At 45.2% G+C, this 11087-nt stretch overlaps 1 protein-coding gene across 7 annotated transcripts in view; it reads right to left on the bottom strand.

Moving 5' to 3' along the window:
- HMCN1 (hemicentin 1) overlaps nt 1-11087 on the bottom strand; it is a 531017-nt gene that overhangs the window by 248261 nt on the left and 271669 nt on the right. For all 7 annotated transcript variants that reach the window (XR_015058458.1, XM_085882362.1, XM_085882361.1 and 4 more), the window contains exons 34-35: nt 10983-11087; nt 2211-2365 (exon numbers count right to left, since the gene is read on the bottom strand). The exon at nt 10983-11087 is cut by the window's right edge and continues 53 nt beyond it. Coding sequence is in view for 6 of the 7 variants with exons in the window: in XM_085882362.1 (XP_085738488.1) it covers nt 2211-2365; nt 10983-11087 (260 nt within the window). In the remaining variant the exon portion in view is untranslated. The remainder of the gene's footprint in view (nt 1-2210; nt 2366-10982) is intronic.

Genomic DNA, 11087 nt, shown 5'->3' on the forward strand with positions numbered 1-11087 from the left:
TCACGGGCGATTAAATCAACATCTTGTACTTTCGCCAATATATTGGCATCTTTCATTTTCTCAGCGGCTGCTTTGATTGACTCTTCTGCGCTACTTGTAACACACTTCACAAGCCTCTCTTCCTTCCCATGTACCTTTTTACATGATCTGTCGCAGAAGAGACATTTGTTCGCAGGAAATAATATTGCAGCCAATTCTGAGGATCTGTGTCTCTTGGCGCTACATGGTACTTCATCGTCTTCAGCAGGACCCTTTCTTTTGAGGAAGCGGGACGTGTTCATGAAATTTGTATAACACCATCTGTGCGCTCCGTGCACATTTTTGTAGAAAGTTTTTGGTACCTCCATACAAATATCATCAAGCCTTTCACTGGCATGAGCTCTCTTCTGTCGCAGTTCCACTGTTTCTTCTATCTTCGAGAAACTAACATCTGAAAGCGGTCTAACTTTTTTTATCTGAGGTGTGTTTCACATAGTGTATAATACAGGATAAGCCTTCATGCGAATGTTTGGCTTTAGACCGTGAGCTGGCCTTTAATTTCAAGGGTTTTTCATCTGTTTTCTTCTTGTCGGCTATTGAAAAGTCTCATCTAAACTGAAATACAGAAATCAATAAACATCAACATCAATTCAACAATCTGTGAATACTACATGTATGATGGCAGTGAGCTAGTGAACAACAGAAATTATGCATAAGTTTTAAAGAAAAAACATCCACAAATGACAAATTCCAAAATTAGGTCTAAAAACAGCTTGAAAATGACTTTTTCGGAAATGACGTCACTGTGACGTCACGATAGTGGCCATCTTGGATTTAATTTTGAGATTTTTAGTTAAGACTTAACCCAACAGTAAAGTATGAGAAATTTCAGCATCCTAGCCTAAGGGATAGCAAAGATATTTACGAAGACCAAATTCCTTATTTCAGAATGGGGGGTGGGGTTACTGCAGGGCACGTCACGACCACACCCACCACCGATTTTTTTGCAGATAACCGGATTGTGCTAGGGCATGAGTCAGGCTATCTGAAAAACATAGTCTACAAAAATCCCCAGGGGGGGGGATGGGGGTCTACGGTGGCCCATGGTCTAACACCTCAACTGTTTCATTCCTCACTTGTCCCATCTATGAAACCAACTCTGAGAAGTCTCTGTCTGTCTGTCTGTCTGTCTCTCTCTCTCTCCTCCAATATGCTTTTCCTAACCTAATCATCGTATTTGCTCATTTCACCATTTCCTCCCTTGCTTTCCTCTTATCCTGTTTATTCATTCTCTTGATGTTTGTCCCATCATCAGATATAATGTACCTTGCTTTTCCATTAGCCTCCTGTAAAGGGGTGAAGGTGTGGGAAAAAAAAGAAAGAGAAAGAGAAAGAGAAAGAGAAAGAGAAAGAGAAAGAGAAAGAGAAAGAGAAAGAGAAAGAGAAAGAGAAAGAGGTTTCCAACTTAACTTTTGGTCTGCAAAATGATTTTCGAAGGGCACATAACCTTTGACCTATTGAACAAAAAATTGATTCAGTTAATCTTTGCATTGTTCTACACATGTCGTGTTTGGTTCAAATATCATCAGCAGTTCACAAATTATCGTGGTAATAAAGATTTCGAAAGGGCACATGACCTTTGACCTATAACTTTTTGAATTAAACAATCCAATCATTTCCTCTTTGTATTACAGCTCGTAATTTACCAAGTTTGGTTGAAATCCCATCAGTGGTTGCCATGTTACCGGTGGTAACAAAAAACAACAACTGATACGAGACAGACGGATAATGTCAGATGCACAACCACTTGGAGCGGTACACGTTGACCTTCAGCTGCAGAGGCATTATAATTCCTGGAGGCTTGCATTTAAAACATCACACCGCAGCCATTAAACAGAATGCCAGGAAATAGACTGTTAAGAGGGAAATAATATTTCACAGAGTTGGAATTGTACAGTAAATCGTGGAGACTCCTTAAAGGCTGAGAGGGAAGGATTAAAATGAAAAGTGCAAGGAATCAAATTCTAGACAGAGAAATAAAGTAGTAAAAGTGCTGAGACAGATTGAACATGTAGCAGAAGGCATAGGAAAGTGCATTTCCAGGGTGGAGGTTGTTACATTGTCAAAATATGGAAGACTATGGATGGAAGCAAAATGTGATATATGGTACGTGCAATATTGCTTTGTACGTAATGAGCCACCGATGGCTGTGCATACCTCTGATTACAAACCTTAACTATTTTGTTCACACTGTGCATCTGCCCTCCGTCCTTCAGCCATGTCACACTTGGGTTTGGAACACCAGTTGCAAAACATTTCAGAGTGACGTTTTGACCAACCATGACTGCACGGTCCAGTGGAACAGCCACACTTACACTCGGAGGAACTGCCAATGAAAAACAACCATGAGCACCTTCACCTGCATGAATGAGGTTCATGGAGGAGCTTATGCCAGAGATTGCTGAAAATGCTAAATCAGCAAACAATGTGGAATTGATGCATGATGCCTCCTTTACGTCACAACAATCCTCAAAACAGTAACCTTTACAGAGTACCTCACTGAGTACAAGTCAAAACTACAACATTTAAAGAGTAAAAGTATGTTTAATTGCAAATGGCAGTCACGTCACAAGGGACATTTCATGTACCATGTTGTATACAGAGTGTCAGTGCAACAAAAGCAGTTTCTTGGCTCAGGTTACAATCCTGGATGGGCTGCCGTGAAGACACAGTCACAAGGGACTGAATAAATTTAACAAATTTAAACAAATGAAGTGTTTATAAATTGATGGAGAACAAGAAAGCACCACAAAACGATCTGCATCCTCTCATTCACCTCAACTTAGACTCTGTTGTTTGAGACAAGGAAGAATGTCTGAACTCAGTTTTTACCTCCAATTATGCATACCCAACACACCCCACTCTGTTTTCCACCATTACCCCCCTGATAACCACTTTCTTATTGACTCTGTCAATCACCTTCCCTCTACCCCAATAATCATATAATGTGATATTTGGTTGCAAATGTAGTGGGGCAACTTTTTGTTCTCAACAGATAAACTACGAGTATAATATCTTTCAACCTGTAAAATGTTCCCGTGTTTTTGTTTGTATGTTAATAATAAAAACTTTCGTAGAAAAGTCTGTTAAAATATGCACATCAGTTTTCTCCCCTGCCAGTAGGGGGCAGTGATATGGGCATCAGCTGGTTGGCAACAGCCAATCAGGTGTGCACATTTTCCAACATAGCTCCCATGGAATGCTGCGTGTACAGGGTGGCCTGAAAGTCACTTTACTCCTCCCCAGTAAAGCATTCATTCTGAAACAACTTGTGTCCACCATGCTGTTTAATGTCCTATTGACTCCCGTGTTAGTGAGTCAGTGTTGCTGCATACCACAGATGGTGGAGGGTGGAGGGGAAGGGAGGGAATGGAGGTGTGAAAATTGAGCAGGGGTAAAGAGTCAGGCCACCCTGTACATGGGTCCTCAAGAAAATTGATCTATTTTGCAATTTTCCGAGGTCAGTTGAAGAAAGTCAATTAATCCACTTGAAAGATGGAAGAATTTTGATGTAGAAATTCGAACGGTTTCCAAATTTAAGTCTGGAATTTCTGCTCGACTTCTCTTCGAGCAGAGATTCCAGACACCCAACCCAACCTCTCTTCCTCATATGTGATGATTTCAACTGTCACCATACCAATTGGCTGGGTTTGGGTACCTCTTCAACCAGCCATGGCAATGCAGCAAAGGACTTCTGAAACTCCATGGGCCTCACCCAATCAGTGACCTTTCCGACCCGGATTTCTCACAATGGCAAATCCTCCCTTCTGGACTTGACAATTTATGCTGTCTTCTGTTCCTCTGTTGCTTCAATTGGTTCATCTGATCATGTGCTTGTGAGAGGCAACATCTGTGTGGTTGTTGTCAGAGAGCTACCTCAGTGCCACAGAGCCTGGCAGTTCAATCATGCTCAGTGACAGGGACTGTGAGCTTACCCTCATGGCAAGAATAGTCCTTCAATTCCACTTCTCTTGATATTAATACTGCCTGTGAATCCTTGTACCCAAGCTTGCTTTCCCTTCTGTAAATACTTATACCATCTCATCTGTAGCCAATTGAAACAAAAAATCCTGTGGTGAGGCAGTTGTTTCAACCAACTAGCCTTCTCTTGCTGGAAGGCAAATCCGACTGAGGGCAACCTCAGATCAATCCACAATGCCTGGAACAAGTGCGTGTGCACTCTCAGGAAAGACAGAAAACAACATCTGGCCAACCTCAAGGCTGAATTCTCAAACCTGTCTTCCCCTTCAAAGACCTGATGGGACCTTGTTAAGTCTGTCTCTGTTGTATGCTTCCCCTCCATCCCTTCCCTCACTTAAAATGGCACCACAGCAGACTGATCATGAGAAGGCTGATTGCCTCAATTCTGTGTTTGCTTCCAAATCTTGTGTACTAAACTCCTCACTCCCTACACCTCCCCTACCATCTCATACCTAACTGCTCCTGGAGACCATGTAATTCCCACCTGAGTAAGGGTGCTGCAAATCAGTGGATCTTGTCTCACCCTAACAGAGCCACCATAACTAAAGAATGCAGAATCATGGCAGGCTGTGATGAAAGTGAGAGACCAAGGAAAGATATTGACAACACTGTGAAGAAGAGAGAGGAAAATAGCATACAATAATGCAACAATGAGTCAAAGGTAAATCCTTTCACCTATGTTGGGGAGGACCTTTGGAATCTTAACTCAGTGCATTGTGACTCAGCTCACTGATGTCTATTACTACACGATGGGAAAGGGGGGAGGAGGGCCCATGGTTGGGTTACCGCCCACGGCTTGGGCTCAAGGCACCCTTAAACTGTCCCTGATTTCCAGACACATACTTTCAATGGAGAAATGATTTTCCTTTAAGAAAAGAGAAACAAAATGAATACTGCAGAGGAAAAAAAACAATCAATAGAGTGATCCTTCCTGGGAAAGCCAAGTTTCCAAGCTGGTCGCCCACTGGGCATCCTCCATCGTGCAAAGTCCTTCCTTGGCACACCTGAACTCCTGACCACATAAAAAGCGACAAAGCTTTCATCCACAGCCTGATGGAGTATGCTCTCTCCTCTGGGCTGGTAATTCCGCCTCTCACCTTTCTCGGCTTTATGCTGTGGAAATCAAGGCATTTCGGATCATTGGTATCTCCTGTGATGAGGCTGAGACTCTGGGTCTTTTGTCTTTCTTTCTTTTTCTTTCTTTCTTTGGTCTTACAGGCAGGGCAGTGGTCTTTCTGTCTTCGACCATCTTCTCTCCGGCCTCCCCCCTGCTCTGTCTGAGATATGTACCCCCCACCCTATATTTCCACAGGGCATCCAGGATCCGCCAGCAACCCCTTCTAGTAAAACTACCAAAATCATGAATCACTGCTCACCTTCACTCCTTAATTCCTCATTTCACCACCTTTGGAACAAAATCCCACACTCTCTTCAATCCCACTCTTCCCTCCAGGTCTTTAAAACAGCTGTTCACCACCATCTCTTATCTTCCCCCATCCAAAACCTCGATCTTTGCAACCCCCGATTATCCACCCCAAGCCAACCTCCTTCAAATTCCCTGCTTTCCTTCCTGAAAGTTCCTGTCGTGTAAGGACCTGAAAGTCACTGTCGTGTCCTTCTTCTTTTCCTCGTGTACCCCACCCCATCCCTCTCCCTTCCACAGATCTCCAAATGTCTCTGTTCCCCACTGTTTTGTGCTTCCCTCTCCCACCCCTCTTGTCTCTTGCTCCCCTTGTTCTATGTTCTGTGTCAGCTCTTATACAAGCCTCGACATTGTATATATATATTTAAAAATAATGGCCAGGGGGTCTGGGGGAAGGGGAGAGAGAGGGAGGGAGGGAGAGAGAGAGGGGAAGAAGGGATAGGGAGAGAGAGGTAGGAGAAATGGATGTGAGGGAGGGTGGAATTGGAGGAAGCAGCATGAGTGAATTATTTAAAAAGAGTCTTGTTGTTTACAAGCCAGGTGCTGTTCTAATCCTGTTGGCATTTTGAAGAATTTAAATTTTGTTGTATTTCCTATTGTTTGTGGGGACCAAAACACTTCCCACCAACACACGAAGGAATGGGGTCAGAGATCATTTAATATTACCTTTCACTTAGCTACAAAGGCTAAGGCACTATAGAGCAATTAAAAAAGGATTTTTTTTTTAATAAAGTTTCAATGTTTTTTTTTTTTTTTTGGCCTAAAACACTCCATGGCACTTACTCCTGAACATCTGAAATTTTAATCAAGATCCATTTGGCTATCTCTGTGAAAAATGGCAACACAGACAGGTAGACAGGAAGACAAACATCTATTTCGTGTAGATGAGAAAATGTTTAAATAACACAACAGTCACTTTACGTTGAAAGTTTCCTGTTTGAGCCCAAACTATTCCCAGGTCAGGTCAGGTATGAGAGCATGTGCTGGAGCTGCGTGTCGCTGTGTCTACTTTCACCGGTACTCCAGGGGCATCCGCCTGGACATCCACCAGGCAGATGCCTAACCCACCCCATCTCCTTGAGATGCCGATCAACCTGGTGCAACCACGAGGCACATGGACGGCCCATTGGCCTCCTCCATTCACGAGGTTCCCTCACTGAGAGAATCTGGTGAGCAGGATCAGCGTCAGGAAAATGAGCCACAGTCCATACAGCTGCAGCTGAAGCTCATGGACTATGCAGGAAACAAATCTGATTTGAGTCTCTCTCAGCAACTGCTTGTTGGACACAAAGTCTGACCAGCGATAGCCAAGGACTCTCTGAAGAGACCTGGCACCAAAGAAATTAAGTCTCCATTACAAATCCCTGGTCAGAGTCCAAGGCTCACACCCGTAGAGTAAGACTGAAAGCTCCAAGGACCTGAAGACTTGGACTTTCATTCTCCTGCACAGGTACCGACAGCGCCACACCCCATGATCCAGTGAATCCATGACTCCACAGGCCCAACCCAGATGTCTATTGACCTCTGGCTCACAGCCAGCAGAGACATGAATATCACTGCCAAGGTAAGTAAATCTCTCCATTACCTCAACATCCTCACCACAATCAGGTACAGACAAGATAGCAGCATCCAATATGTTAATTGAAAGCTTGGATCTTAGTTTTGACCCAGGAAACCCGTAATCCCAGCGGCTCCGACTCCTCATTCAGCACCTCGAGGGCCCTCAAAAGGATATCCAGAGTCTCTGCAAAGATGACTGCGTCTTCTCTGAAATCAAGGTCAGAGATCTTGACATTCTCAAACAATGCACCACAGCTTGATCTCTCTGACATCCTCCACAGAATCCAGTCCAAACAAGCATTCAAATGTGTGGGGGCCAGTACACACCCCTGTTGAACTCCAGTAACAACTGGAAATAAGTGAGATATGGTATCAACACATCTCACAGCACTCCCAGTACCAGAGTACAGTTCAGATATCAGATTTATCAGTTTTGGTGGCACCCCACAAAGACCAAGAATCCTCCATTGGGCATTCCAATTCACTGAATCGAACGCTTTGCAGAGATCAACATAGGCTGCAAGCAGCCCCTGCCAAAAATCTTGTCTGCGTTCAGTGAGGACCCAAAGAGCAAGGATACGGTCAATCGTTGACCTCATAAATGTAAAGCCTGACTACTCTGGGCGCTGGTGCTCAAGCAAATGGTGGTGAACCTTATCAAGAATTATCCGAGCAAAGACAAAAAGCATCATCACCCATCAGTAGTTTTTGCAGTCCTGGAGATCACTTTTCCCTTTCCAGAGATGGACAACAAGGCATCCATCCCTTCCAGTCAGTTTGGATAATGCCTGCATTCCAGGCACAGCACAGAACTGCATACAACGACAAGAGTACAGCATTTCCACCAGCTTTGAGAAGTTCAGCATGGATGCCACAGATCCCAGGAGCTTTACCCCATTTCAACTGTTTCACTGCAGCCTGTGTTTCCACAAACAAAGGTGGATCACAGTTGATTGGAGGGTCAGCAATGGGGAAAGTAACACCCCTGATGTCCTACTCAACAGCTGGTGGATCAGCCTGGTACAGCCGCTCAAAGTAACCGGCCCAGCGGGTCTTCACTTCGAACTCTTCTGTCAAGGGCCCACCACCCTTCCCTCTAACTGAAGTACACAGATGGACGAGCTTGGAGGAACGCAATGCGCAATTCCCCTGCAAGCAGGGTGAGAATCACTTGATCACAGGTGATGCTCTACCCACTCACAGATTCCTCGCATATAAGCCTCCTTCTCCTTGTCCACCCTCAGCACAGGTACAGTTTTACTCTTCAACTCCATGAACAGCTCAGCTCTGCCATTAAGACTGACCCTGCGACTCTGTTCAATGGTACCTATGTGTCCCTTGAGAGACAAATTCTTCTTCACTCTTCAGTGAGTTCCACAACATCCACCAGAAACATCAAGGATGGTGGTTTTGAAGGCACTCCACAACTCTTCAGGATTCCCCAAAGCACCCAGACCCCCTAAATCCCCACCCAGTTTGTTCACAAACTCCTCAGCTTGTTTGCAAACTCCTCAGCTACCCTCTCATCCTTGAGCTTGCCAACATCCAGCCGAGTCTGGGATGGTACCACTCTCCTGGATTGAAGCTGAAACTTGAGAGTTGCTACAACAAGGCTGTGGTCAGTATTGAGGAACTGAGCACTCCAGTGGTCCCTGCAGTTCTGGATCATCCTCCAGTGACCATCAATGAGCACATGGTCAAACGCCATTGCCGAACCACCAGCGTTGGAATATCAAGTCCATCGATGAGTCGGTGGCGGCTGTAACCATTAACCAACCACCCTAATTCCATTACTTCTTGCAAAGTCAAGGAACTTAGTGCTATTCTGGTTCACGGTTCCAGACCCATGGGGACCAACACACGTCTCATAACCATCCCAAACAGTTCCAGGTGATGCATTGAAATCCCCTTAGACGAGAAGAGTATCTCGCTTGGGGCAGTGATCAACCACAGACTCGAGCATGGCATAGAATGTGACCATCACGGTGAGATCACTCGTTTGAGTCGGAGCATTTACAGAGACCAGGGAAATGACACCCAAGAAGTGTCGAATCCTTAGTCTCATAATACACTCGTTGACTGGTGTTCCCTTGATTATCATTGGAGTCAGCTTATTGGACAATGCTACAGCAATTCCTTGGGCATGGTAACCATCACAGCGACCAGACCAATAGTCGTAGTAACCACCCACCATGATCTCGATGCAATTAAATCTCTGAACCTCAGAGAGTGCTGCAATACAATGTACAAACGCTTGAGCTCAGATGATAACAGACAGGTGATCATCCTCTCTGAGGGATAGAACCTTCCAGGCACTCACCTGAAGGGACCGCCTCAGGTTAACCCAAGGAGACTGCAGTCTGGTGGACGGCACCTCAGCACCACTCCGACACACTCTCCCACAATTTGACCCTGGAATGTTACACCATGGTTTCCGTCCTAACATCAAAGATTGGGGGTCCCAAAGGCTTTGCCCCAATCCCATCATCTGGTGAGCTGCCCTGCAAAGGGTAGCTGCACAGGAAGTACTCCCACCGAGTGGGTTTCAGATTCTTTTTAAAATGCTTTTCGAATGTTTTGTGGAATGAAAGGTTTTACGGTGGCCAGAGTGCAAATCCTGCCACCAACCTCCTAATTCAAAGTAACCCAACTGCAGGAGGACGTCCGCAGACATAGTTGGGCGCTCGATATGGATGGCCGTTGACTCACAAGGAGCTCCTCCGCCCTTTGACAGATTTTCTTCTTCATCCTGCTGGGTGTAAATATCATACACCCTCCTCACCAAAAAACTTGGTGGGGGAGATGGTTTAGTCGCCGACAACCCGACCATGGAACAGGTAGGACAGGTTTACATGGTACCTGGAGCAACTCACAGATCTAATCTGACCTGACCTGACACATAAGTCACAGATCTGATCTGACCTGTCTGTTGTCAGTATTGAGGAATTGAGCACTCCAGTAGACCCTGCAGTTTTGGATCATCCTCCAGCGACCATCAACAATTACATTGTTATTCTCATTTGCCACACCACCTGCATTGGAATACCAAGTCCATCGATTATACTGTGGGCGCTGAAACCATGAACCAGCCACCCTAGGTCCATTACTTCTGGCAAAGTCAAGGAAATTAGTGCTATTCTGGTTCACAGTTTGTAGAGCCATAGGGACCAACACATGTCTCATAACCATCCCTATCAGTTCTAGTTGATGCATTTTAATCTTACAAGACGAGAAGAGTATCCCTCCTGGGGCACCGATCAACCAGACTCCAGAATGGCATATAATGTGTCCTTCATGGTGAGATCACTCACCTCAGTCGGAGCATATTCAGAGACCAGGGAAACGACACCCAAGGAGTGATGAATCCTTAGTCTAATTATACACGCATTGACCGGTGTTTCCTCGATTATCATTGGAGTCAGCTTATTGGACACAGCTACAGCAACTCCTTGGGCAGGGTAACTATTCAAGCGACCAGAACAATAGCAGGTGTAACCTCCTGCCATGATCTCGCCACTATTCGGTCTCCAAACCTCAGAGAGTGCTGCAATGCTGAGGTTCAAACACTTGCGCTCAGATAATAAAAGAGGTGATTATCCTCTCTTTTGGACAGGACATTCTTGGCACCCACCGAAAGGAACCACCTCAGGTTAACCCAAGGAGACTGCCGTCTGGTGGACGACACCTCAGCACCACCCTGACACACAATACCACAATCCAACCCGGGGAGGTTACCCCTTGTTTTTCCTCCTATCATCAAAGAGTGGGGGTCCCGAAGGCTTTGCCCCAATCTCGTCATCCGGTGAGCTGCCCTGCGAAGGGCAGCTGCACAGTTGGTACCCCCAAGGAGTGGGTTTTCAGTTATTTTTTAGTTTATGATTCTTAATAAGCTGCAAACTATTCCCAGTGACATAATAATCAAGTACAAAATGTTTATTGTTCATCCTCATACATTTCGCAACAATAAGGGCAGTCTTACCAAGCACAATGACGTCATAATGACGTAAATGTTCACCAGCCTTGTTGCTTGCTTTGCACGTGTAACGCCCACCATCCTGATCTCGAGCATTTGTGATGGTCAGAC

The sequence above is a fragment of the Eptatretus burgeri genome, chromosome 5, assembly GCF_056783735.1.
Source record: "Eptatretus burgeri isolate ZD-2024b chromosome 5, Ebu_testis_v1, whole genome shotgun sequence".
Taxonomy (NCBI): domain Eukaryota; kingdom Metazoa; phylum Chordata; class Myxini; order Myxiniformes; family Myxinidae; genus Eptatretus; species Eptatretus burgeri.